The following is a 27,577-nucleotide window of genomic DNA, read 5'->3' as shown; positions in this document are numbered from 1 at the left end:
CCTTGCTGCCCACCCCCCCCACCTCACTTGCTTGATTAAGTTGCTCAAGGCTAAGCTCTTTCCCACAACCTTTGTTTAAGTTGGTAAGGGTAATTTACAGGCCCTTCTCCACACCTCCATTAGCTGTGTTTCAACTCATCCCATCCCCCATGTCCCTCAAAAAGACTGGAGGCAGTTTTCTTTTTACCCTTTGTTTTGTGAAGTTAAGATGTTATGCGGGGCGGAGGGTTTTCTGCATTTGGGAGAATTGTTGGTTTGCCTCAGAAATGTGACTCTGTATCTAAGCTTTTTTTTTTTTTAATTTTATTTATTGATTTCAGCGAGAGAAGGGGAGGGAGGGAGAGAAAGAGAGACAGAAACATTGAGTTGCTCCTGTATGTGCCATGTGCCCTGACGGGGGGGGGGGGGGGGGGGGGGGTTGAACTAGCAACCTCTGTGCTTCAGGATGATGCTCTAACCAACTGAGCTATTGCGTTAGGGCTAAATCTAAGCTTTCTTTGTTTTGCTAATGAGTTTGCTCTGCCTTATAAATAAAGAGGTTTGGGGATGGAGACTTGCTCTTGCAAGCTATTAGCTGTGCAAATGGGTCCTCCAGATCCCATCCTTTTTCTTTGTTTGTTTTCTAATCCTCCACCATTCCCACCCCAGACCTGCAAAATTATTTTCTGCGTGGGTTTGCAACACCAGATCACACTGCAGAAATAAAGTCCAAACTATACAGGGAGGAAGATGACCTGGGTGAGGGGGTGGTGGGTGGACAGAATCTACACAGCAGGACCCCATCAAAACCAGTCTCCCACCCCACCCAGGTTGTGTTCCTTCTCATTTGCCCATACCTTCCTCACTGGACTCATCACTTGAGAAGACAATTCTGGGTTTCTTTTTTCTGACTTGCTGCTGGGTGTTTGGTTGCCGACGAGCAGTGCGACGGAGCTCAGGTGTGATAAAGTCATTGTCTGAGGCTGCAGAAGCCAGATGCTGGTGCCTAGAGACTAGTAAAGGCAGAGGCATTAGTCCAAAAAGAAAACCAAAAACCTCTATCTGACAGGAAGGCTGGGCTGGTCTCTCCACCTATGGGGCTGCCTCACTCACCAGAGGGCTGTTTCTTGGCTGATGGGGTTTTCTGGCTATCCCCTTGGCCGATCTCAAGTTCCTCTACTGCATCCAATCCTCTTGTGTGACAAGCCCGAAGTTTCTGCTCAAATTCATCTATTATAAGCTGGAGAGAAAAAGAGATAAGCCTGACCAGGCAGTGGTGCAGCGGATAGAGCGTTGGACTGCGATGCGGAGGACCCAGGTTCGAGACCCCGAGGTCGCCAGCTTGAGTGTGGGCTCATCTGGTTTGAGCAAAGCTCACCAGCTTGGACCCAAGGTCGCTGGCTTGAGCAAGGGGTCACTCGGTCTGCTATAGCCCCCCCCCCCCATCAAGGCACATATGAGAAAGCAATCAATGAACAACTAAGGTGTCGCAATGAAAAACTAGTGATTGATGCTTCTCATCTCTCTCCATTCCTGTCTGTCTAGCCCTCTCTCTGACTCTCTCTCTGCCTCTGAAAAAAAAAAAAAAGAAAGAAAGAAAGAAAAAGAGATTAAGACCAGGCTTGGGGCCTGACCTGGAATGCTGAAGTCACCAGTTCAAAACCCTGGGCTTGCCTGGTCAAGGCATATATGGGAGTTGATGCTTCCTGCTCTTACCCTCCTCCAAAATGAATAAATAAAATCTTAAAAAAAAAGGCCTGACCAGGCAATGGCGCAGTGGTTAGAGCGTCAGGCTGGGATGTGGAGGACCCAGGTTCAAGACCCCAAGGTCGCCAGCTTGAGCGCGGGCTCATCTGGTTTGAGCAAGGCTCACCAGCTTGAGCCCAAGGTCGCTGGCTCGAGCAAGGGTCACTCGGTCTGCTGAAGGCCCACGGTCAGGGCACTAATGAGAAAGCAATCAATGAACAACTAAGGAACCGCAACAAAGAACTGATGTTTCTCATCTCTCTCCCTTCCTGTCTGTCTGTACCTATCTGTCCCTCCCTCTCTCTGTCTCTGCCACAAAAAAAAAAAACAACCAACAAAAAAAACCATGAAAGGACATGTTGGAAGATTAAATGCATATTACTAAGTAAAAGAAGCCAATCTGAGAAGGGTATATACTTTACTTTCTGACTATTCCAACTATATGACATCCTGGAAAAGAAAAAACCGTGGACACAGTAAAAAGACTAGTGGTTGCTGTCAGAAGTTGGGGGGAAAGGGGTGAAAAGAACACAGAGTATTTTTAGGACAGTGAAATTACTCTGTATGAGACACATTTGTCCAAACCCATAGAATGTACAGCAGCAAGAGCAAACCCTAATGTAAACTATGGACTCTGAGTGACAACGTTGTGTCCACGAGGTCCATCGATTGTGACAAATGAGTCACTGGTGGGGGAGGCTGTGCATGTCTGGGGGCAGAGGGCATAAGTAGGAACTTTATACTTCCACTCAATTTTGCTTTGAACCTAAAACTGCTCTAAAATATAAAGTCTATTTAAAAAAGATAAGAAAAAAAGGAGTAAGATACAGAAAGATCTGGTCTCAGGTCACTCTGGTTATTTGGTTGCAGTCAAGCTGGGGGTAGTCAGGCAGTGATGTCATTGACCTCAAGAGCCTCAGAACAGCAGGCCGCATGAACCTGTGTGGGCCGGGAGCTGCTCACCTTGACCTCGGGCTTGGCTCCTCGCCGCAGTTTGCCCACAACTGACAAAAAAGCGCTGAAGACGGACTCATCTGACAGTTTATCTCCAAAGCATTCAAAATTGTCCAGCATCTTGTGGAGGCCTCGCTCTGTGAGGGGCAGCTGTGACAGACAGTAGGCCAGGTCCCGGTACTGTCGCTCAGTTCTGCAGATGGGATGGGCTTTGTGAGGAGCAGTGGGAGACCTGAAGTCAGGGCCCGCCCTCCTTCAGTTTCCCCCAGCCCTAGCATGCTCCTTCCCCACAGGGCCCCCCTCAGCACACAGAACCCTCCAGGACCGCAGCATACCGGGCTGTGCGGAACCGATGACACAGCTTCTCAGCCAGGCTCTCCGTCTGCTTGTCCTTGGTGATGTAGGAGAGCAGCTGCCTGCAGGGAGGCGATGCTGACGCGCCATCGCGGGGCAGCTCAGACCCACCCCTCCCCACAGCCCCAGTCCCTCCCTAAGCATGGCCTTCTGTCTGTCTCCTGACCAAGAAGAATCTCGTCTGCTGTGGCCCAAGCCTGCCTCACTGTTCCCTGCCTTCTCTCCAACCCAGAGAAGGGTCACTCCACTCTCCTGAGGAATTTTCACTGGGAATGGGAATGTAACAAAAACAGCTGCCATCTAGTGAATACTATATATGTGCCTACTATCATATCAGAAACTTTATGTCCTCAAGCACTAAGGGGCACATATTGGCCTCATTTTATGTAGGATAAAAAGGCAGAGAGAGGTCAAGTTATTGCTGAAGGTCATACCTAAGAAGTAGCAGAGCTAGAATTCCAATATAGCCATAATGTGTCAGTGGACTGCATGTATGCTGGTGGTCCTGTAAGATTATAATGGAGCTGGAAAATTACTACCACCTAGTGACATCATAGCTGTTGTAATGTCAAAGCGCTCCACATTACTCATGTACCTGGGAACAAGCCCACTGCACTGCCAGTTGTATACAGTATAGCACATAGAATTACGTGCAGTGTGTAACACTGGATAATGATAATAAACTGGTTTATGTATTTAGTGTATTATACTTTTTATCACTGTTTTATTTTATTTTATTTATTTTTTTATTTATTCATTTTAGAGAGGAGAGGGAGAGACAGAGAGAGAGAAAGAGAGAGAGGAGAGACAGAGAGAGAGAAGGGGGGAGGAGCTGGAAGCATCAACTCCCATATGTGCCTTGACCAGGCATGCCCAGGGTTTCGAACCGACGACCTCAGCATTTCCAGGTCGATGCTTTATCCACTGTGCCACCACAGGTCAGGCTTTATCACTGTTTTAAAGTGTACTCTCTTTGACCTGTGGTGGTACAGTGGATAAAATGTTGACCTGGAATGCTGAGTTCAATGGATTGAAACCCCAGGCTTGCCCAGTCAGGGCCTATATAAGAAGCAACTACTACATGATGCTTCCTGCTGCCCCCGCCCACCCTTTCTCTCTCTCTAAAAATCAATAAATAAATTTTATTTTATTTTATTTTATTTTAGAGACAGAGGAGAGGGGAAGGGAAGCATTCATTTGTTATTCTACCAGTTGTGCATTCACTGGTTGCTTCCTGTGTGTGCCCAGACTAGGGATTGAACCCTCAACCTTGTTGTTTTGGGATGATGCTCTTAACTGACTGAGCCAAGTATACTCTATTTATTAAAAAAGAAAGTTTGCAGCCCCGGCCGGTTGGCTCAGCGGTAGAGTGTCAGCCTGGAATGTAGAAGTCTCGGGTTCAATTCCCGGCCAGGGCACATAGGAGAAGTGCCCATCTGCTTCTCCACCCCTCCCCCTCTCCTTCCTCTCTGTCTCTCTCTTCGCCTCCCTCAGCCAAGGCTCCATTGGAGCCAAGTTGGCCTGGGCGCTGAGGATGGCTCCATGGCCTCACCTCAGGCGCTAGAATGGCTCTGGTTGCAATAGAGCTCCCTGATGGGCATGCCGGGTAGATCTCGGTTGGGCAGGTGCAGGAGTGTGTCTGTCTGCCTCTGCCATGCCCCCCCCCCCCCCCCCCCCGCTTCTCACTTTGGAAAAATAAAAAAGTTTACTGCAAAACAGTATGCTATGTTACCCCAGAGGCAGCCTCACCCTCTCATGTTTACCATGTGTCCTGATTGCATCATTTCTCATGTGTTTGGTTTACCCTCATGTGGTTTTGCACAGTAACATGTTGTACAGGCTCGTAGCCTAGGAGCAATGGGCAATCCCATACAGCCTAGGTGTGTACTTGGCTTTGCCATCTAGGAATCTCTAAGTACACTCTGTGATGTTTGCACAATGATGAAACTGCCTAACAACGCATTTCTCAGATGTATCCCTGTTAAGCGGCACATGACTGTACAGGTCTGTTTGATCGCTATGCCTGTGTAGGTGAAAAATACGCCCCAAGGCCCAAGGAAACATACTTCATGATGGTGTGAAAAGGCTCTTCGTCCACTCCTCCCTCAGGGTCTGATAGGCGGCTTATGATATCTGGAAGGAGGGTATAGACTGTGTTGCCCTGCAAGAGAGAATCATGTTAAAGACATGAGGTGACCTACATGTTCTCTTGGTAACAAACCCTAAGCTGCCTGTCTGTCTCTCACCTTGTGGGAAAGCTCATTGAAGAAGTTCTTGGCCAGGGCAGCGATCTGAGGCACAGGGTCAATGAGCAGCACAGCCATGTCGCTAACCTGTCCTTTCACCTTCACCATGTCCTTCAGGATAAGGTGGGTTATCACCAGCCCTGCTGTTTTCCGCACTTGCTGAGCTGGGTCCCGGAGGCTAGAAATAAAATCTCACTTCATTGGGACCAAGACCTGACACTAGTAGGAAAGGCCTTCAGCAGGAAGTAGTACCCCCTTCTTTTTTTTTTTTGGTGCTAAACAGAGACATAGAGAGGGACAGACAGATAGGAAGGGAGAGAGATGAGCTTCACTGTGGCTCCTTAGTTCATTGATTGCTTTCTCATATGTGCCTTGACCAGGGGGCTGCAACAGAGTGAGTGACCCCTTGCTCAATCCAGCGACCTTGGGCTCAAGCCAGCGACATTGGGGTCACATCTATGATCCCACGCTCAAGCTAGATGAGCCGGTGTTCAAGCCCATGACCTTGGGGTTTCGAACCTGGGTCCTCCGTGTCCCAGTCTGATGCTCTATCCACTGCGCCACCGCCTGGTCAGGCCTAGTACCCCTTCTTAACGTGCTATTCTACAGTTAGCTGTCTATAGTTGAAAGCTAGGACTAAGAAAAGAAGCCAAACTTTAGCCAAGGCTTTAGACAGTTAATTTGTCAATCTCTTTGGAGTCATACCTAGCCAGGGCCTTAAGAATTAAGCAAATGTTGAAGGGTAATCCTAAAGACTAGGGAAATACAGCTTTAGTGGTTCTCATGCTGACTGAACTAGACCTTCCCAGATCTGGCAGGGACTGCAGAACTGTTGTGAAGGATCTCTTACCGAGCATACAGATGAGGTGTCCAGGGATCTACTAGGTTGGGGAAGCGGATAGCCAGATCCCCGACAGCAATCATGATGTTAGACCGGATAATGGGGAGCGAGGACTTTTCCAGCATGGTGAACAGAAGACGAAGCTGGGAGTCACAAAAAGTAGCACTAGGGGCAAGGAGAGGATCAGGGAAATCATACCATTGCATCCTCCCTGAGAAGAAGGTACCAGCCCCAGGGCCTACCTGATCATGCAGAACTTGCCAAGGGTAAGTGATGCAGCCGCACACAGCTCTGGATTACTATAGAGGCCAGGGTTGTTGCAAACTTTAAGCAGAAGTGGAACAAAGGCAGCCAATATCTGTTCCTCTGTTGGAAGAACAACTTTAGGCTTGGGAAAGGTTATCTCAGTTGGGGAAAAGGTGACTCAGGAATTCTTCTTACCATCTAACAGTTCCATCTCACAGATGCTGCGGATTAGTTCTGCCTCTGTGTCTTCAGCCGTGGCCCCAACCAGCCCCATCTCCTCCTCCATGGTGGTCTCAGTGCTTGTATTCTAATGAGAAAGAAGCCAGAGATCAAGGATGATCAGAGACAAGTTTGGGTTCCAGCCATCCTTCATTTTGCATGAATAGATCTGGGGAAAGGTGAATTCTGCAAAACTATTCATAGAATTGTCAAATGTGTCTGTAGACAGGAAGGACTCCCGAATTAAAGAGTAAAACAACTAGGTCCTCTATATTTGTTTCTAAGCTGCCAAAGCATATTCCTCCTACATCTCTTAACTCATCCTTATAGAAGTAAACAATTTCCTGTATGCAGTAAATAGATGGGTCATGTCAGACAATGGCTCAAGGTCATAGAGAAGGTCAGACCTTAACCTACTGCTGTAAGGCTCTGTGTCTTATATGTATGCAAGACATCACTGCCTCTAGTGGAGAGAACACAAGGTACCCACCAGGCAGCAGGCCCAGTCACGAAAACGGCCGGGTGGGTGCATGTCTAACAAACACTGCCTTAGGCAGAGCCTCTATTTTACACTGAAGTCCCAAACCAATTGCTCTGCATTTACCTAAAATTCTCCTTGGGTGACCATGGACAGACTGTTCCATCTTTGTTCTCACTGATCTATCCCAGAGTAGTAGCAGGAAAGAGGCAGAGTGTCATCTTCATTTAACAGCAGGAAAGAAGTACAGATCCCCAGAAGGAAATGTGAGTGACTTGAGGTAATAACACTTATCTGGGAAATGCTTGGGACATGAACCCAAACACCAAGGCACTCCACTCACCTTCCCCTTTGGCTCTTTGGTTTTATGCTCCTGTTCTTCCCGAAGAACTCGGCGCCGACAAAGCTCTCCACTCACTGCCTGTTCCAAGTGTACCAGCTGCTGCAGAGCCACATCCCCAGCCAGGGACAGCAGGTTCATCAAAAGAAACGTGGAGAGCATGGGGGTCTTCTCTGGAGGGGAGGGGAAAGGCAGGGAGAACACATAAGCCTCAAGGACTTTCACCCTGTTTTCACTGATGATCTGGCTCTTGTACTATACAAACTAGTGAAGGAACATGAGACGGGGGTGTGGGAATGGTGGTAGTCACCCCACTTGAGTGGCAGACATGTGACAGTGGACTGTGGGGTCAGAGGTTGCTGTAAGTGGTTGTGGCAGTGGCTGCTGGCCTGGCAGGGAAAGTCACAGAAGCTGGCTGCTGCTGTCTGGGCCCACCGACCCTCTCCTCCACTTACTCAGGTCATCCTGGGGGGAACTCTTCTCCACTAGCTTCTCCAGGGCCTGCTTCGCACACCTCTGCAATATCTGGGCACAGACCATCTCGGGGCCCTCTGCCAGCTGGTAAATGAGGGTCACGGCCACTTCCTTGAAGGGGATCCAGAGTGGGTCTGGGTGGACAAAGCCTGTCCAGGGAAAAGAGAAGTTGCCCACAGCAGACAAAGGACTTAATTCTGCCCAACACCCTTCATGATAGCTCACCTTTTGTGACCACCTCCTGTAGTCGCTCAAATAACCTGTGTTCCTGAGGCAGCCGGAAGGGAGGGTGACGTGTGCCCAGAGAAGGCTGTCGAGAACAGGAAAGATAGCATGTGGGTGTGTGGAGGAGGGAAAGCACTCCCACTCCCCGTAGTTTAGATGTAACTATCCCACATACCTTCCTTCTGTCAGAGATGTTGCCAATGGCATGGCACATCTGCTGGGCCAGCCTGTAGTCCTGTGGAAACTTTTCATCCAGCCCTATGTTCACCAGTGTGTCTAAGTTGCTTCCCACAATTTCTGGTTTTCCTCTAGGGGAAGGAAGCCACAGAGTGAAAGCTAGTCACAGACAGGACTCTGTGTGGGGGACAATGCCAAGGCCAGCAGATAGGTACTCGGGGCTGCCGGAGCCTCAGTACACTACAGAGAAGCTCTGACACTGGGCCACCCCGGGATCCTTCTTTCTCTATTGACTCCGCTGTTTCTCTAGGCAGGGGTGCTGGTGCTTTCGCTTTTTATTTCCAATTTCGGCAGCCAGCGCAAGCACAGGGTTCAGCGGGGACTGACTGCCGCACTGAAGGACAGGGAGCCTGCTCAGAACCCTCCTTTCCCCTCTCATCTATTCCCTGTCTGGATTTGAGCCTCACCGTGCCATCATTCCGAGAAGCATGACGGAGGAACAGCGCTCCAGAGGAGAGCAGGGGACCTTCTCAGTGGCCTGCTCCCAAAGCAGCTGGGTCACTGCTGGCTTCAGTTCATCCTTCCGCACAAACTCACAGAGCTGAAGAAAAAAGAAAAAGGTCTGAGGCTAAAAAATAACAATTGCTCTGATCCTTGGACCACACTTCTCTGAAGAGAATATTGAGAACCTGAGGTGGGTAAGAGCAATTCTCAGGAATGGAAAAGGAAGGAGGAGGCTCAAAATGTGAAGTAGTAGGTTTTGAGCCTCAAAATTATTGTTGTTCCTTTTTTCAAAGGATCAACAACAATGGCTCTGGGAAACTTCCACTAAATGGCAAATGGCTCTTGCAAATCAATGGACAACTTTACACTGAAACCGTCAACTTAAAATCAGCTCAAAGTCTAGAATTATATGCCATTATCACGGCTTTTCAGCATTTGCCATATTCCCCCTTTAAGCTATATACAGACAGCAAATATTTATGATGTTTCCACTATAAAGACTGCTGTCTTAGGGACAAATGCTGATGAACTATTTCAGCAGTTCCTCCTTCTTCAAAGACTTGTATGTCAACATAGAGCTCCATGTTTCATAGGACATACTCGAGCTCACTCCATGCTCCCTGGAGCTTTAGCACAAGGGAATGCCTTTTTTTTTTTTTGTATTTTTCTGAAGTACACTGTTCTATTATTGGATTTCCTAAACTGGTTAAACTGACAATGGCTCCTCCATATGGAGCAAAAGCATTTACTGTTATTTTGTCATTCTTACAATCTTTAAAGTCAAGGTATTATTAAAGTGTACCCAGCAAATATTTTAAGGTCAATTTAAAAAAAATTAAAAGGGGGGAGTCATATCCTGGAACTCCTATGGGTCTACCATACCATGCTTTTTACTTAAAATTATTTTAAATTTCTTTTTAATGCTGATAAACAGGAGATGCCAAATTGTTTTCTCCTGCAAACTACTACATTCTTTATTTGATCCAGCTAATAACACTGTTTTGTCTTTTTCCAAATAGCTCCAGATATATGGAAAAGGTTTATATAGGCGGATGGGGATCCTCAAACCCCTCAGCGAGATATTCTGAGCATGGCTTTTAAGATACCAAAAGGCAGAAAAAGCCCAATAGAGATCAGGGGAACTACCAGCTTTTAGGATACGCCCTTAAAGGCTCCAACGCCCCAAAAGATCTCATAGGATGCCATCTGGGTCCTGCTTCAATAGCGGAAAGGAAGGTCATTGAGCTAAAGCCCCCAGACTTACATGCCTCTACTGTGAGGAAACAGGGACACTGGAAGGTAGGCTTCCCCCTCGCTCCTCTAAGGGAGGGTTCAGTCTCTTCCAGCCCTGCTGCAGCCACCTATGACCTAACCTTGCCCAGAATGCTGGGGTTTGCCACTGAAGGCTGAAGGTGCCCAGGGCCGTTGGCCCCATCTACGACACTGTGGATGAGCCTAGGGTATTTCTTCCAAGAAGCAGGTAAACTGATCTCATTTGCACAAGGGCCACTTAACTATGTCTTGCCTGAATAGTCAGGTTTTTATTCTTTCCTCGAAGATCTCTGTTGTGGGTGTTGATAGTCCTATTTTCTGCTGCTTTGTTTAATATATAGTGTTTCCTTTATTCCTCCTACCTCAATGCCCCACTCATATTTCAGGCTGGGACCTAATCCTAATTTAGAGCTCTCTTTCCCCCTTTTGCCAACTTCTATTATGAATCTACCTTTGCCACCCAGCTTAGTGTATCCCAAGGTTCTCTTTACCATGCCACAGGCGCAGAGCTCCAGGGAAAAGCAACCTGGTCTCATCTCTCCAGGCAGAGGAGAACAGAAGCTCCATATCCACGCATGCTGCAAATGGCTTTTCCAGTCTACCTGAATCATTGCCAGCTAGAAGCAGTGGTCACTGAGACTTGGACGTGAGCTGCAAAGTATAGAATTGTGACAACAATTCTAGTGCCATGCGGACTCTTCCTGGATGTGGACTTTTCCTGGACTCCTACTCCTTGTGACAGACTGAACGGGGTTGGGTTGCATATTTCAGGGATTTGGCATGGTGTTGGGGCCAACTTGGACTTGGTGAACATGTTAAGGACACTATTCTTTTATGGATTCTTGCTGTACTGGCCAAGAGTTTGCTTAAAGGCTTTAATCACTGTAAAAAAAAAATAAAAAAATAGAAGCTCTGGCCAGCTGGCTCAGTGATAGAGCGTCAGCCTGGCGTGCGGAAGTCCTGGGTTCGATTCCCAGCCAGGGCACACGAGAGGCGCCCATCTGCTTCTCCCCCCCTCCTCCTCTCCTTCCTCTCTGTCTCTCTCTTCCCCTCCCGCAGCCAAGGCTCCATTGGAGCAAAGATGGCCCAGGCGCTGGGGATGAATCCATGGCCTCTGCCTCAGGCACTAGAGAGGCTCTGGTCGCAACAGAGCAACGCCCCGGATGGACAGAGCATCACCCCCTGGTGGGCGTGCCGGGTGGATCCTGGTCGGGCACATGCAGGGAGTCTGTCTGACTGCCTCCCCGTTTCCAGCTTCAGAAAAATACAAAAAACAAAAACAAAAAAATATAGGAGACTGGAGAAAGAAGATGTGGCACATACACACCATGGTATACTATTCAGCCATAAGAAATGATGACATCGGCCTGACTTGTGGTGGCGCAGTGGATAAAGCGGCAACCTGGAAACGCTGAGGTTGCCGGTTCAAAACCCTGGGCTTGCCTGGTCAAGGCACATATGGGAATTGATGCTTCTTGCTCTTCCCCCTTCTCTCTCTCTCTCTCTCCCCTCTCTATAATGAATAAATAAAATCTTAAAAAAAAAAAAAAAAAGGATGACATCGGATCACTTACAACAAAAGGGCGGGATCTTGATAACATTATACGGAGTGAAATAAGTAAATCAGAAAAAAACAACTGCAGGATTCCATACATTGGTGGGACATAAAAACGAGACTAAGAGACATGGACAAGAGTGTGGTGGTTACGGGGGGCCAGGGGAGGGAAGAGGAGGGAGAGGGGGAGAGGGTGGGGGTGGGGGAGGGGCACAAAGAAAACTAGATAGAAGGTGACAGAGGACAATCTGACTTTGGGTGATGGGTATGCAACAGAATTGAATGACAAGATAACCTGGACATGTTTTTTTAGAATATATGTACCCTGATTTATTGATGTCACCCCATTAAAATAAAAATTTATTTATAAAAAAAAATGTGAAGTAGGGTTTGAGGAGGTACCTCTATCTCTGCTCCTTTTCTAGTCTCATGGCTTGAAAATGAAGTTCATTAAGATACTGTCTTGAGCCCGACCAGGCGGTGGCATAGTGGGTAGAGCATTGGACTGGACACAGAGGACCCAGGCTCAAAATCCTGAGGTCACTGGCTTGAGCGCAGGCTCACCAGCTTGAGTGCAGGGTCACTGGCTTGAGTGTGAGATCGTAGACATGACCGCAAGATCAGTGGCTTGAAGCCCAAGATTGCTTCACTCTGCTGGAGCCCCCCAGTTAAGGCACATATTAAGAAAGCAATCATTGAACTAAGGTGCTTCAATGAAGAATCGATGCTTCTCATCTCTTTACCTGTCTGTCTGTTCCTATCTTTCCGTTTCTCTCTTTCTGACACTGTCCAAAAAAAAAAAGATAATGTACTGAAACTGATGTCATTGAGTCCATGTAGCTCTCTAGTTCTGAATATAATCTGCAGGTTCCTAATAGAGGCTTTCTTGCTGTTACCACAAACCCAACATGCCTAATGGAAGCCATCAACCTTCTTTTCCTTTTCCTTTTGCCAACGGTAGGTACCAACACTTGCTCAGTCACATATGCTTAAAATTTCAGTTGCCTATTTTTTAATGAATGAGTCACTTAGTCCTATTTATTCATCTAATATTTGTCTCAAGTGCAATCCTATATCTCTCCCTCCCATCCCCAGTCTAGCCTCACCTTGTCACTGCCCACCTACAGCAGACTGCAGGGACCTTCCTGTTCCTAGTCTCTGCTCCAACCAACTTGTACGCTGCTGCTGGATCAGTCTCCCAGACGCCTACTTCCTCATGCCAACTGTGGCTCATCAGTTAGAAACTCTCTCTTCTGCCTACCATAGTGGCTTGGACCAAAAGCTAGACTATGGGATCTCATGACTAGTTGCCAAGCACCAGGCTCTTTCCTTGCCAGCAGGGAGAAAATGTGGCTGGCAGTATTGCTCTTGCCAGTGGGATCTGGTGGTCAGCACAACCTCCACTTTCTGTCCCTATAATCCAAATGCTTCAGGGCAGATCTGCCTAAAATGCTGGGGTCCCTGGATAACAAGGTTAAAACCCTCGACTCCTGAAAGGAATCCAGGGCCTGACCTGTGGTGGTGCAGTGGATAGTGTTGACCTGGAATGCTGAGGTTGCTAGTTTGAAACCCTGGACTTGCCAGGTCAAGGCACATATGACAAACAAATAATGAATAACTAGAGAGAAGCAACTACGAGTTGATAGTTCCAGCTCTAATAAACCAAAAAACCTCCAAGCCTTCATTGCCCCCCTCCACCAAAAGAAACACAATCTTTCTCATTCTACAATATATATTGTGCTCTTCCTTGGCTTTCTGTCTGAAAAGCTTTCCCTACTTTCTCAAATTCTCTAAATCCTACTCAGCAAGACCCAACTTAAGCCCTGCCGTTTTCAGGAAGCTTTGCTTGCTCATCCCACCTCACACTGCTCTTTCCCACCCTATTCATTAGTAAAACATACAAGTTAAGAGTGTTTTCTGCGCCTGACCAGGCAGTGGCGCAGTGGATAGAGCATTGGACTGGGATGCGGAGGACCCAGGTTCGAGACCCCGAGGTCGCCAGCTTGAGCCTGGGCTCATCTGGTTTGAGCAAAGCTCACCAGCTTAGACCCAAGGTTGCTGGCTTCAGCAATGGGTTACTCGGTCTGATGAAGCCCGCGGTCAAGGCACATATGAGAAAGCAATCAATGAACAACTAAGGTGTTGCAACGAAAAACTGATGATTGATGCTTCTCATCTCTCTCTGTCCCTGTCTATCACTCTCTGTCTCTGTAAAAAAAAAAAAAAAAAAAAAAAAGTGTTTTCTGCGCCTGACCTGTGGTGGCTCAGTGAATAAAGTATCGACCTGTAACACTGAGGTCGCTGGTTCGAAACCCTGGGCTTGCCTGGTCAAGGTACATATGGGAGTTGATGCTTCCCCCACTTCTTGTCCCCTCAAAATGAACGAAAAAAAAAGTGTGTTTTCTGGAGCTCTTCTGAGTTCCAATCTCAAACTTTGCTACTAAAAAAAAAAACTTTGCTACTAACTAACTGTAACTAGCCAAGTTCTTGAACTTCTCTGAGCCTCATATTTCTCACTGTAAAATGTAGATGAACAACTCTTTATAGGGTTGTTGTGAGGATTAAGCATGTTAATATGCGTCAAGTGCTAAGAATAGTGCCTGGCATATACAGTGTTATTCTATTACTATTGCTATTCTAACCATTACCTGGGCCACATATTCTGGCACTTAATTATCTATGTGCTGCATTATTCGTTGTTTTATGATTTTTGGCTACCAAGTCCACTCTTGGTTCTTTTTAGGTTGGAAATTTGGAAGCAAATATTCTTATCCTTTTTGGGCTGAGTCAACTGTTGAACACACAGTAATTAGTAGTACTAGTTGAATGAATAAAGAAAGAGGAAGCGAGGAGACTTACAATTTCCTCAAGACACTGAATGGTCCCAACTGAGGCATCCACTAACAGCAAAGACAGATTCTGAATCAAAGCATGGGCCTTGGCTCTGCGGGAATAGCAAAGGTCAGGGATCATTAGAAGACCAATAAAGTTGAAGTTGGCAAATAGGTGTGTAGGGCTATCCCCCAACACTGTCTCAGAAACTGCCCAGGATGGGTTTCATTGAAGGGACAGCTCCATTCTGAGCCCCCTTATAGACCTACTGCCTAGAGATTCCAAACTCCTCTAGAAGAATCCCCCCAATTTCTTCAGGAGACTAGAAACATCCTATTAAAAGCTGACCACAGAAAAGCCAGCAAAGGCAAAAGTCCCCTTATACCTGGCAGAGTCCCCTTTGGGGTTGAGGTAAAGTTGGCGGTAGGCATTAAGCACAGCTTCCCGGACACCAGGCTCCTTAGACCAGATGAGAGGCAGCATGCGGCGTACCCCGAACAGGGCCTGAGGGACCCCAAATTGGAATGCCGTCACGAAGAATTCAATCACCTCCTGTACCACTGAGAGGACATATACAAATATCACCCATCTGCTTGGCAAAACTCCCCCACCCTCAAACTCAAAGACAGAACCTTTCTTGATGTAGCAACATTCAAGTGGAGGCCTTCCTCATATTCCATGAGCCTGCTGACTCTTATAATGCCCTATCCTGAAATACTATACGCATTAAAATACATAAGCTCTACAAGGCTATACAAAACAAAGGAAAGAAAGAATACCTTCCTTTTAAAGGAGCAGCTAGATATGAATAAAATCTAGACAAGACTAGTGTTTCCAACCCCAAGACCCAGTCCTTACAGAAAGGGACCTTGGCACACATACCTGTGGTTGTGTTCTCATACATCATCTTGCTGATGATGCCAATGGCCTCTGTAATCTTCAGTGAGAAACTATAGGCGTCCTGCAGATACTGCACCAGCATCTCTTGCTTTACCAGTTCATCTTTTCCCCTGGACTTCTCAGGCTCGGACACACTGGGTTTGTCTTTACAGCCACTCTGTCCTGGGCCCATGTTCTCTGCAGAAACCTGGGGATTATTCTCCTGTGTGTAAGCTGCGGGACCTAGGAGTTAGAGAATGTTCAAGATGGGAAAATCCAACACCTGGAATATCCCTGGATATTCTGTTCCAAAAAAACAAAGCCTGACCAGGTAGTGGCACAATAGATAGAGCATCCAACTGGGAGGCGGAGGACCCAGGTTCGAGACCCTGAGGTTGCCAGCTTGAGCGGGGGCTCATCTGGTTTGAGCAAAGCTCACCAGCTTGGACCCAAAGTCGCTGGCTCGAGCAAGGGGTTACTTGGTCTGCTGAAGGCCTGCAGTCAAGGCACATATGAGAAAGCAATCACTGAACAACTAAAGTACCGCAACAAAAAACTAATGATTGATGCTTCTCATCTCTCTCTGTTCCTGTCTGTCTGTCCCTATCTATCCCTCTCTCAGACTCTCTGTCTCTGTAAAAAAAAAAAAAAAAAGGATAAATTTAAAAGCTGTTCTAAATATCTTGGTTTAGCCTGACCAAGCAGTGGTACAGTGGATAGAGCGTCGGACTGGGATGCAGAAGACCCAGGTTCGAGACCCCGAGGTCGCCAGCTTGAGCGCAGGCTCATCTAGTATGAGCAAAAAGCACACCAGCTTGGATCCAAGGTCGCTGGCTTGAGCAAGAGGTTACTCGGTCTGCTGAAGGCCCACAGTGGGGCACATATGAGAAAGCAATCAATGAACAACTAAGGTGTTGCAACGAAAAACTAATGATTGATGCTTCTCATCTCTCTCCCTTCTTGTCTGTCTGTCCCTATCTATCCCTTTCTCTGACTCTTGCTCTGTCTCTGAAAAATAAATAAATAATTAAAAAAATATCTTGGTTCATTTCTCAAAAAAGATTCCTAAAGTTCTCAACAGTTTGGAAATGCCCTTTCATATCCTGTGACTATCATTCTTGGGCCAGGGGGCTGCTTCCATTCCAGAGCAGAAGCCTTGCCAAACCCCTCTGGCCTCTTTTAGCACCAGGTTCTACTAGCTAGTCCAGTGTCTGACACAAAGTAAATGGTCCATAAATATGTACTACCTGAAATGTTTTGTTTACTGAAGAAGAAAGAGGGAATTACCTTTGAAGATAGTTCCTAAGAGATTCAGGAGCCTGGTCTCCTCGGACTCCTCTGGGTCCATATGACTGAAGGGTTCAGACTCCTGGAAGTGGCCCAGGGCTTCTCGAGTGAGAATGATGGCCTGCCTAAAAGAAGATCAACCTGTCACCAAGTCAGTACCCATAAAAGTATCACTACAGCCTTTAAAAAAAATTGTAATTGACATACAAGAGTGTCACTGTAGATTTAAAAGAGCCTAACTGATAATTCCATCAAGTACCCAGACCTACTATCCCAGGGAAAAGGAGCATTTCTCAGGTGTAAGCACCTTTGAAGGGTGAAGCTCAAACACTTTTCCTATTTCTGTAGTGATAAGGCTTAACTATAGTCTTCAAAACATTAAAATAAAGCTTTTAAATTTTAGAAATCATTACCCTATTCCAAACATGTTTAAAAACTTTGCCAAGTGAAAGTTTGGAAATAATAAACTTTCAACACTAGTTAGTTTATGGTACAGCCATACAATGTGATTTATGTACAAATAGTAAAACACTGAGGTACATAGCTGAGTGAAGAAAAACAAGGTGGTAGATCAGTGGGTAGAAAATTCAATCACTTGTGTAAAAAGGGGGAAGAAAGGAACATATGTCTGGCTGTTATGTCTACACAGTATCTCTAGAAGGACACTCAATAAACTATGAATCTTGCTTCCCTGTGTGACTAAGTGGCTGGGACATTCAATGGCATGTACATTTTGTAATTTCAAAAACAAAATATTTGAGAGGGAGAGGGTGGAGAGAGATGGGAAGCATTAACTTGTAGTTGTAGTTATTGTGTCACCTTAGTTGTTGATTGCTTCTCATATGTATAATACAATAGGATGGGGTTGGGGACTCAAGTCAAACCAGTAACCCCTTGCTCAAGCCAGTGACTCCAGATCCATGCTCTATCCACTATGCCACTACTGGTCAAGCTGTCATTTAAATTTTTATACCATGTGAATGTATTGTCTAATTTTTATTTTTACTTTTATTTAATCTTTTTGAGAGAGAGAGAGAAAGAGGGAGAGAGACAGGAAGGGAGAGAGATGAGAACCATCAACTTGTAGTTGCGGCACTTTACTTACTCATTGATTGCTTCTCATATGTGCCTTGACCAGGGAGCTCCAGCCGAGCCAGTGACCTTGGGCTCAAGCCAGTGACAATGGGATCATTTTGATGATCCTACATTGAAGCCAGCAATCCCATGCTCAAGCCAAATGAGCCCACGCTCAAATCAATGACCTTGGGGTTTCAAACCTGGAACCATCAGTGTCCCAGGCTAATGCTCCACCCACTGTGCCATCACTAGTCAGGAATATTGTCTAATTTTTTAAAAGAAAATTTCTGCTTTAAATTTTTAAAATTTATATATTTTTAGAGAGAGAGAGAGAGAAATAAAGAAAGAGAGAAACAGCATTTGTTATTCCACTTATTTATACATTCACTGGTTGATTCTTGTTATGTGCCCTGACTGGGGACTGAACCCATCTATCAGGCCGATGCCATAACCAGTGAGCAACCTGGTCAGGGCAGTATATTTCTGCTTAAAAAAAATTATTGGAATTCAACTCTTTTTTTAAAAAATTGATTTTTAGAGAGAGAGGAAGGGGGAGAGAGAGAGAGACAGGAACATTGATCTGTTCCTGTATGTGCCCTGACTGGGGATCAAACTGGCAACCTCTGTGCCTCGAAGCGACGCTCTTAACCAACCAAGCTATCTGGCTAGGGCAGTTAAACTCTTAAAAAAGTTATTTTAAAAAGTTTTGTTCTGCCCTGGCCGGTTGGCTCAGCGGTAGAGTGTCGGCCTGGCCTGCGGGGGACCTGGGTTCGATTCCCGGCCAGGGCATATAGGAGAAGCGCCCATTTGCTTCTCCACCCCACCCCCCTCCTTCCTCTCTGTCTCTCTCTTCCCCTCCCGCAGCCGAGGCTCCATTGGAGCAAAGATGGCCCGGGCGCTGGGGATGGCTTCTTGGCCTCTGCCCCAGGTGCTAGAGTGGCTCTGATCGCGGCAGAGCGACGCCCCGGAGGGGCAGAGCATCGCCCCCTGGTGGGCAGAGCATCGCCCCTGGTGGGCGTGCCGGGTGGATCCTGGTCTGGCGCATGCGGGAGTCTGTCTGACTGTCTCTCCCCGTTTCCAGCTTCAGAAAATAAAGAAAAAGAAAAAAAAAAAAGTTTTGTTCTAACCTACATTTATATTTTGTGTGTGTGTGTGTGTGTGACAGATAGAAGGAGGGGGACAGATGAACAGGAAGGGAGAGAAATGAGAAGCATCAATTCTTTGTTGTAGCACCTTAGTTGTTCATTGATTACTTTCTCACTTGTTCCTTGACTGGGGGCTACAGCAGACCAAGTGTCCCTTTGCTCAAGCCAGCGACCTTGGGCTCAAGCTGGTGAGCCTTGCTCAAACCAGATGAGTCAGCGCTCAAGCCAGTGACCTCGAGGTTTTGAACCTGGGTCCTCTGCATCCCAGTCTGCTGCTCTATCCGCTGCGCCACCGCCTGGTCAGGCTATGTTTCAATTTTAATTGGAAGCAAACTCAGTTATTAAGATGTTAATAGCATCAACTGCTAAAGATTTCTAAGGAATGAAGTGACATCTTGCACATGAGATGAAACCTTTTACCAGTTGAGAGGAGAAAATACTAGTGCTGTATGTTTGGAGGCAGAAGAGGCAAGCAGAAAACTATGGTCTCCCTTTACACTTTAGCAAGTAAAGAGAGAATGAAAAGAAGTAAGGAAAAGCAAACCAGCCACATGCTATTCATGTCCAACTTTTCTGAAGTCTAATTAGGTAAGAAACAAGTAAGTAACTGTGGCCAAGGTTTACAAATACCCGATGACAGCTCTAAGGGCTCAAGCTGATCCAGAGTTCCTGAGTCACAAAAACACTGGGAGAAACTTTTTGCCTAAGGTCAGGGTTCATATGAGGGTGATTTAAAGATTAAGGCAGGACTGATATTATTTAGAGGCTCACAGAATTTAGAACTAGAATTAAGCCATTAGAAATCATATGATCTAATTAACTTCTTCTCTTACATATAATAAAACTGAGGCCCAGAAAATTTAAGCAGTTCACCTAAGATTATATAACTAGAATCATACTTACAGGCTTTTTTCTTCAAAGGAAGACTTCCATCCTCTTTAATATAATACTATTTATATTTAGTTGTTTTAGGAGTTTCTTTAAAATTTGTAAAAGTAAAAAAGCATGCTTAGGCTCTGGCCACTTGGGTCAGCATCGGCCCGGCATGTGGAAGTCCGGGTTTGATTCTGGCCAGGGCACACAGGAGAAGCACCCATTTGCTTCTCCACCCCTCCCCATCTCCTTTCTCTCTCTCTCTCTCTCTCTCTCTCTTTCCCTCCCGCAGCCAAGGCTCCATTGGAGCAAAGTTGGCCTGGGAGCTGAGGATGGCCCCATGACCTCCACCTCAGGCACTAGAATGGCTCTGGCCACAACAGAGCAACACCCCAGATGGGTAGAGCATTACCCCTGGTGGGCATGCCGGGAGGATTCCAGTGGGGTGCTTGCGGGAGTCTATCCGCTTCCCCGCTTCTAACCTCAGAAAAATACAAAAAAAAAAAAAAAACAACCCCCACCCCCCTAAAAGCATGTTTAATTGTGGACTATACCTTTGGCATAAATTTGGTGTTCGACCATTACTACAGTGAAAATACCGACCGTTATCTAGTGGCAGCATTCACTTAGTTCATTTTTAAATTATTTCCATTGATCTAAGAGGGAAGAGAGATGAAGGGAGAGAGAAAGAGAGCAAGAAGGAAGCATGAACTTGTTTCACTTTGTTGTTCCATTTAGTTATGCACTCGTTGATTGTTTCTCGTTTGTGCCCCTGACTTGGGTCAAACCCGTGACCTCTGGGCATGCTGGGTCGATGCTTTACTCACTGAGACACCCAGCCAGGGCTAAGTACAGTTCATTTTAAAGAAAAATTGTTTTCAAAGGTTAAATTCTAAACCCTAAATGGGTCATTATGAGAATACCTCATTCGTCCACATACTTGTAACTAGCTTTTGCAAGCAAGCGACGGATGTGTCCTTCCACCTCTTCGGTGGTCTCTGCAGTAGGAATTTCTTCAGGTCTCTCTTCTTCTTCCTGGGGAAGTTTTAGCAGCTGCTGCAGGGTAGACTTCAACTCTGGCAGCATGGCTTCCCACTCCTCTTCTGGGTCCAGCACTGAGGCTGAATGAGAAAGTCTCACTTAGACTCTGTCTCTGGAGTTTCTGCTGCCAGGAGAAGATGGACTGGGGAGGAGGTTCACATGCAGGAACTACTCACAAACAGCTGCAGTTTGCCTCTCGGCCCTCATCTCTTGTAACTTCTGGGTTTCCTTCTGCAGTGGTCCAGCGAGATCAACATCACTAAGCTATCAAGGTAAAATAAGTATTAGGGTCACTAAGTCACATAATTTCACCTGGTTTCCATTGATTCCTTCTCTTTTAGATGGCCTAAGTCTACTCACCTTGCAGGAGAAAGGATTATTGGCGAGAAAACTGGCCAGCAGCTGAATGGCATTTTTACATACTAGCACCGACTTGTCTGCCAGGCGGCCCACTGCTAAGGCCATCATTGCCTGGAAGCGTGTCAGGGGGAGAGCCTATGAGGGACAGAAAGAGAAGAATCAGCTCACAGTCCACATCATCCTTTCTGCTCAATAGAATCTTGATGCAAACCCCAAATGAGGTACCTATTCATTCCAAAGAGACTTTTTTTGAGTGAAAGGAGGGGAGCCATTTTTTAGTGCCTAATGTGGAGACTATGGAGCCACCCTCAGCGCTCAGGGCCAACTTGCTGTAATCGAGCTATGGCTGCAGGAGAGGAAAAGAGAGAAAGAGAGAAGTGATAGGCGAAGGGGTGGGGAAAGAGATGGGTGCTTCTCCTGTGTCCCCTAACTGGGAATTGAACCCGGGACATCCATAAGCTGGGATGATGCTCTACCACTGAGCTAACTGGCCAGGACCCAAAAGAAACTTTACTATGGGATATAAAGTAGTTAAGGAGTACTCTTTGTAGTGGTTAAGATACAGGACAGTCCTTAAATGGAACCAGACATCCTTGCCCTTTAGTAAACAAAGACCTTTATTACTGGTAGTAACAACCTGAATTCTAGACTCTTTTTTGGGACAGATAGTTTTCTTTGACATTGGATTCCTCTTTTCTTTGGCCTATACATAGAATGGTACCATTATGTCTTTATCACATAGAAGGCTGTTCACCTTCTGTTGGACGATTCGGGTAAAGAGTTGCAAAACACGGCTTCGCACAAAGGAGTTGACATCATGGCCATGGGCTTGCAGGGTGTCCAAGAACTGGTCTCTGGTGTTTCGGGCTGCTTCCTCCAGCTGATCACCATTCAGAACCTGCAGTACCATCTCTGCCATGGCTGCGAGCACAGCATTGCGCATCATGTAATTCTGGGAGAGAGAAATGAAGTTGCTGTGAGCCTCTGCACTCCAATATTAACTTTCCCTTTCATAAATCCTTATGCCAGTCCAGGCACAAAGAAGGGGCCAAGACCTTTAGTCAAGGTTAAGCTTGCTTGTCTTAGCTATAACTTTTCCTGGTCTGCCTTGGCTGCCTAAGACCTAGTCGGCAAACTGCGGCTCGCGAGCCACATGCGACTCTTTGGCCAGCTTAGGAGTACCCTAGTTAAGTTAATAACAATGTACCTACCTATATAGTTTAAGTTTAATCATTCCCTCCCTAAGGTTCACCCAAGTAATCATGGTAGTAGCTGAACATGAAATCATATCTATCCATCGATATACATTTGTAATGACTACCTTTCACCTGATGTCTCAACACCTTTGATCCCTACTAATAAACACCCTCTTCCCTTCTACTCCCTATTTTACTAACAGAAAATGAAACAGAGAGGCCCTGGCCAGTTGGCTCAGTGGTAGAGCGTCGGCCTGGCGTGCAGAAGTCACGGGTTCGATTCCCGGCCAGGGCACACAGGAGAAGCGCCCATCTGCTTCTCCACCCCTCCCCCTCTCCTTCCTCTCTTTCTCTTCCCCTCCCGCAGCCAAGGCTCCACTGGAGCAGAGATGGCCCGGGTGCTGGGGATGGCTCCATGGCCTTTGACTCAGGCACTAGAGTGGCTCTGGTCACAACAGAGCAACACCCTGGATGGGCAGAGCATCGCCCCCTGGTGGGTGTGCCGGGTGGATCCCAGTCGGGCGCATGAGGGAGTCTGTCTGACTGCCTCCCCGTTTCCAGCTTCAGAAAAATAAAAAAAATTAAAAAAAAAAGAAAATGAAACAGAGAAACAGAAATCAGTCCTACAGTATGAGCAAGTCCATTACAGAACCTGGTGGAGAAGAGGGTTTGGAATTTTTTTCTAGGCCAAGAGCCAAAGAATGGAGTATTGCACAAGTTAAAGTAAATTAGACAAATGAGTAGACCGTTTCTGTCCTTATATTCACCTAGAAGTGCCCCACATTCATTTGGGAAAAGCCAGGTTAGCATTCAGGTATAAAAAAGAACTGAGAGAGATGACAGAGGTTGATTTGAGAAAATTTGTTATATGGAAGAAGCAAGGCAAGTCAGATAGTAGAAAGAGGCATCATCCTAAGAAACAGATGGGACTCAGAATCACAGCTGAGTCACTCGCACTGGACCTAAGCCGTGGAACTGTCCTCTCCCCTACCAGACTTGGATAAAATCAACGTGACACTGAAATAGGCTCCTTATTCAATAAATGTCATCTGCTTCTCTATAGGAAGGAACTGCCACGGTTATAAGACCAGATGACTTGACTTCATGTGAAGCTACCTTTTTGTTTAAAAAAAAAAAAAAGCCTTTCAACAATGGACTTGAAATCCCCAGAAAAACCTGAGATCCTCAGGGTACCACCTACCTCTCCATCCAGATGATCTAGCAAAATGCACATGCTGGACATCAGAATGGCGGGGACACGTTCTGCTAGTTCTGTCAGGAAGGCTGCAAAGCCCTTTGCCCCTGAAGCGTCCCGACTCAGCTCCTGGGGACACTTCTGTCCAATCTCTCTGTGCACGGAAGAAAACACAGCCATAAAAAGATAATTTAGTTCCCAGTAAAAGAAGGTAAGACTGGCATCTTAACAGGTGAAAGAACCTATTGTTGCACAGAGAATATACTATATTTCTAATCTTTTTTTCTCTTCTCCCTGAGAGAAATAAGAATTAGAAATTCAAGGCAGAAGTTACCTTACAATCTCTCCCACGATGCTCTTCATTCCATAATCAGTTGCCCATAGACTCACAGCTGCCACCAGTACAGGTGCTAGGTGTTCAAAGTGCTGCAGCATCTGGATGATCTTCACAGTGGCACCTGGGAAAGTACTGAACATGAGATATTACGAGCAAGAGGAAAAAGGTGGGGCACAGCGAAGGGCTAACTTACTGAGCACATGGTTATAACGTGTCAAGGCTACACCAAGCAGGTGTGCTATGGCTTCCCGGGTGGGGCGGTTCTTCTGGTGACCAATGGTGGGGTTCTCCAAAAGGCGGTAACAGCAACCAGTAACCAAACTGAGAAAGGAAGAAGGGGAGATGGTGGAATCAGTTGTTAACTCAATTATACTGGGATTCTGCCTTGTTCATTCTATCTCTACTGCCTCCAAAGTTCAGGGTCCTATAGTTTTCTTCATTTTATCTACCACCTTCTATATAGCAAATTGCTTTGCTGACTCCAGATAGGCACTTTGTCCTTTAAGAGTTCCAACTTTCGGCTATTAAGATGCCTGTACAGGCCCTGGCCGGTTGGCTCAGCGGTAGAGCGTCGGCCTAGCGTGCGGAGGACCCGGGTTCGATTCCCGGCCAGGGCACACAGGAGAAGCGCCCATTTGCTTCTCCACCCCTCCGCCGCGCTTTCCTCTCTGTCTCTCTCTTCCCCTCCCGCAGCCAAGGCTCCATTGGAGCCATCTTTTGGCGCTGGGGATGGCTCTGTGGCCTCTGCCTCAGGCGCTAGAGTGGCTCTGGTCGCAACATGGCGACGCCCAGGATGGGCAGAGTATCGCCCCCTGGTGGGTAGAGCGTCGCCCCTGGTGGGCGTGCCGGGTGGATCCCGGTCGGGCGCATGCGGGAGTCTGTCTGACTGTCTCTCCCTGTTTCCAGCTTCAGAAAAATGAAAAAAAAAAAAAAAGAAAAGAAAAAAGATGCCTGTACAGGCCCTGGCCGGTTGGCTCAGCAGTAGAGCGTCGGTCTGGCGTGCGGGGGACCTGGGTTCGATTCCCGGCCAGGGCATATAGGAGAAGCGCCCATTTGCTTCTCCAACCCCCCCCCCCCCTCCTTCCTCTCTGTCTCTCTCTTCCCCTCCCGCAGCCAAGGCTCCACTGGAGCAAAGATGGCCTGGGCGCTGGGGATGGCTCCTTGGCCTCTGCCCCAGGCGCTAGAGTGGCTCTGGTCGCGGCAGAGCATCCCCCCCCACCCAGGGGCAGAGCATCGCCCCCTGGTGGGCAGAGCATCGCGTGCCGGGTGGATCCCGGTCGGGCGCATGCGGGAGTCTGTCTGACTATCTCTCCCCGTTTCCAAATTCAGAAAAAAATACAAAAAAAAAAAAAAAAGATGCCTGTACAGGACTTGAATACAGGGTGGGCAAAAGTAGCTTTATAATTGTGAGTTTGTGAAACAGTTTATTCCTGTATTATTTATTAATTATTTACCGTATGAACCAACTGTGAACCTACTTTTGCTTACCTTCATATATGATAAAAGACAAGACAAAGTCACCAACGACTTTTCAATGTAAATACAACAGTCAATTCAGTCCTCATCTTAACTGACCTTTCAGCTTCATTTGACAGAGTAGATTACTCCTTTGTCCTTGAAACATGCTTTGTTTGGCTTCCAGAATGCCATACTATCCTGTCTGTTTCTTTGGCTGGTCCCTCATAATCACCTCACCTTCTAATGCTGGAGTGCCCAAGGGATAGTTTTTGGATTTCTGTTCTCTTCTAGCTACTTACTGATTTAGTAATCTCTTTCAGTCTCGTGGCTATTAATACAAGTATTCCTAAATGAGTGCCCCAAGGCCAGACCTCTCTCCTATACTCCAGATGTGTACATTCCACATCTGAATCTGACATTATTTGGATGTCTAATAAGCACTTCAAACTTTGTTTGTCTAAAACATAACGTCTGATTGGTTAACGCAAAACATGCCCCCACAGCCTTCCCCATATTTCAGTTATAGGCAACTCTATTCTTCCAAATGCTCAGTCCACGTCATTCGTGACTGCACTCTCCCTCAAACCTCTCACACATCTGTCATCTCATCTGGTAAGCTCCACCTTAAGAAAAAAAGTACAGACTACAGCCACTTCTCCCCATCCCCACTGCTGCTTTCTGGTTTAAATTACTGTCATCTCTTGCCCAAGTTTCTTCAATAGCCTCCTAACTGGTCTGCTGCTTCCTTCCTTTCCCTCCATAGTCTGTTTCAACAGAACAGCCAGGATGATGCTGTTCAAGAGCAAGTAAGACCACCTACTGCCCTGCTTGAAACCTTTGAGTGGCCCGTCTCACTCTGAGAAAGTGCCAGTCATCATGATGGCCTACAAAGATCTGTACAGCGAGGCTCCCCACTGCCCTCCCCTCCCCCCGACCTCATCGCCTATCCCTCTCAGTTGCTGACTCTCTGGCCTTATTGCTAGTATTGGTACACGCCGGACACACTCCCTCCTTGGGGTCTTTGCACTTGCTGTTCCCTTTCCTTGCCCTTGCTCTTTCTCCAGATAGTCTCATGGCTCTGATGACCTCCTCTGGATCTTTGCTGAAATGTCACTGATTCAAACAGATCTTGCTAGAATGGCTGATTTAATATCACAACCTTCTTCTATCAAATGTCTTCCCCCTATTTTTTCCCACAGTAATAAACCATAAAACATACTATATATCGTACTTTTTAAAATTGGCTCCTGCTCTATAAAATAAACTTAATGAGGGAAAGAACTTTTGTTTCTACTGCCTATAGCTATAATGATACCAGCTATTCACCTAGAAGATTCTCAGTACATACTGTTTCATGGATGAACACATGGACATTAAAGGTGAGAAATTCGCCCTGGCCGGTTGGCTCAGCGGTAGAGCGTCGGCCTAGCGTGCGGAGGACCCGGGTTCGATTCCCGGCCAGGGCACACAGGAGAAGCGCCCATTTGCTTCTCCACCCCTCCGCCGCGCTTTCCTCACTGTCTCTCTCTTCCCCTCCCGCAGCCAAGGCTCCATTGGAGCAAAGATGGCCCGGGCGCTGGGGATGGCTCTGTGGCCTTTGCCCCAGGCGCTAGAGTGGCTCTGGTCGCAACATGGCGACGCCCAGGATGGGCAGAACATCGCCCCCTGGTGGGCAGAGCGTCGCCCCTGGTGGGCGTGCCGGGTGTATCCCGGTCGGGCGCATGCGGGAGTCTGTCTGACTGTCTCTCCCCGTTTCCAGCTTCAGAAAAATGGAAAAAAAAAAAAAAAAAAAAAAAAAAAAAAAATGAGAAATTCATAGCAGTTTCTAAGATTCATTATCTACTTCCTAATAACTCAATGTTATGAGTATATGTTTATATATTACAGATAGAACTGAGGTATGAAATGAAGTATTTAAAAGGCAGGCCTAGCAAGAGAGCCCTCATTCCTCTCAACTTAGTATTACAGTATCTGTAGTCATTTTAACTGCCTACCTGACGAATTCCTCTTCAATTATTGAGTGGTTCCACAGGTGACGAATGTCCAACTGGAGCAGCTGTGTTAAAAGCTGAAGAATTGGTTGCCTCTCCTCTTCCCAGTCAAAGCCATGGGCGGACTTGACCCGGGATTTCTTGCCCTAAAAAAAAATCACACATACATTCAGGAAAAACAAGAAAAAGAGAGTCAAGATCTGCTAGTCTGAATGCCCAAACTATCCAGTATCGAGACAAGGTAGAAGGTAATGCAGAAGCAGTATTACGAGTCCCAAAATATAAAAGAGCTGCTT

General features: G+C 46.7%; 1 protein-coding gene across 4 annotated transcripts in view; it reads right to left on the bottom strand.

The window, feature by feature from the left end:
* The window catches only part of NCAPD2 (non-SMC condensin I complex subunit D2), a 42,621-nt gene that overhangs the window by 820 nt on the left and 14,224 nt on the right, over positions 1-27,577 (bottom strand). For all 4 annotated transcript variants that reach the window (XM_066357866.1, XM_066357877.1, XM_066357871.1 and 1 more), the window contains 26 exons: positions 27,285-27,427; positions 24,026-24,153; positions 23,830-23,953; positions 23,502-23,649; positions 21,859-22,056; positions 21,105-21,239; positions 20,921-21,008; positions 20,644-20,824; positions 16,609-16,733; positions 15,325-15,564; positions 14,828-15,002; positions 14,470-14,554; positions 8,747-8,880; positions 8,278-8,410; positions 8,103-8,187; positions 7,859-8,026; positions 7,407-7,576; positions 6,562-6,673; positions 6,363-6,486; positions 6,130-6,285; positions 5,280-5,457; positions 5,100-5,194; positions 3,015-3,095; positions 2,689-2,872; positions 1,093-1,219; positions 837-992 (listed from right to left, as the gene is read on the bottom strand). In XM_066357866.1, the coding sequence (XP_066213963.1) occupies positions 837-992; positions 1,093-1,219; positions 2,689-2,872; positions 3,015-3,095; positions 5,100-5,194; positions 5,280-5,457; positions 6,130-6,285; positions 6,363-6,486; positions 6,562-6,673; positions 7,407-7,576; positions 7,859-8,026; positions 8,103-8,187; positions 8,278-8,410; positions 8,747-8,880; positions 14,470-14,554; positions 14,828-15,002; positions 15,325-15,564; positions 16,609-16,733; positions 20,644-20,824; positions 20,921-21,008; positions 21,105-21,239; positions 21,859-22,056; positions 23,502-23,649; positions 23,830-23,953; positions 24,026-24,153; positions 27,285-27,427 (3,673 nt within the window). The remainder of the gene's footprint in view (positions 1-836; positions 993-1,092; positions 1,220-2,688; positions 2,873-3,014; positions 3,096-5,099; positions 5,195-5,279; positions 5,458-6,129; positions 6,286-6,362; positions 6,487-6,561; positions 6,674-7,406; positions 7,577-7,858; positions 8,027-8,102; positions 8,188-8,277; positions 8,411-8,746; positions 8,881-14,469; positions 14,555-14,827; positions 15,003-15,324; positions 15,565-16,608; positions 16,734-20,643; positions 20,825-20,920; positions 21,009-21,104; positions 21,240-21,858; positions 22,057-23,501; positions 23,650-23,829; positions 23,954-24,025; positions 24,154-27,284; positions 27,428-27,577) is intronic.

The sequence above is a fragment of the Saccopteryx leptura genome, chromosome 1, assembly GCF_036850995.1.
Source record: "Saccopteryx leptura isolate mSacLep1 chromosome 1, mSacLep1_pri_phased_curated, whole genome shotgun sequence".
Lineage (NCBI taxonomy): Eukaryota > Metazoa > Chordata > Mammalia > Chiroptera > Emballonuridae > Saccopteryx > Saccopteryx leptura.
This window is presented reverse-complemented; position numbering and strand designations above follow the sequence as displayed.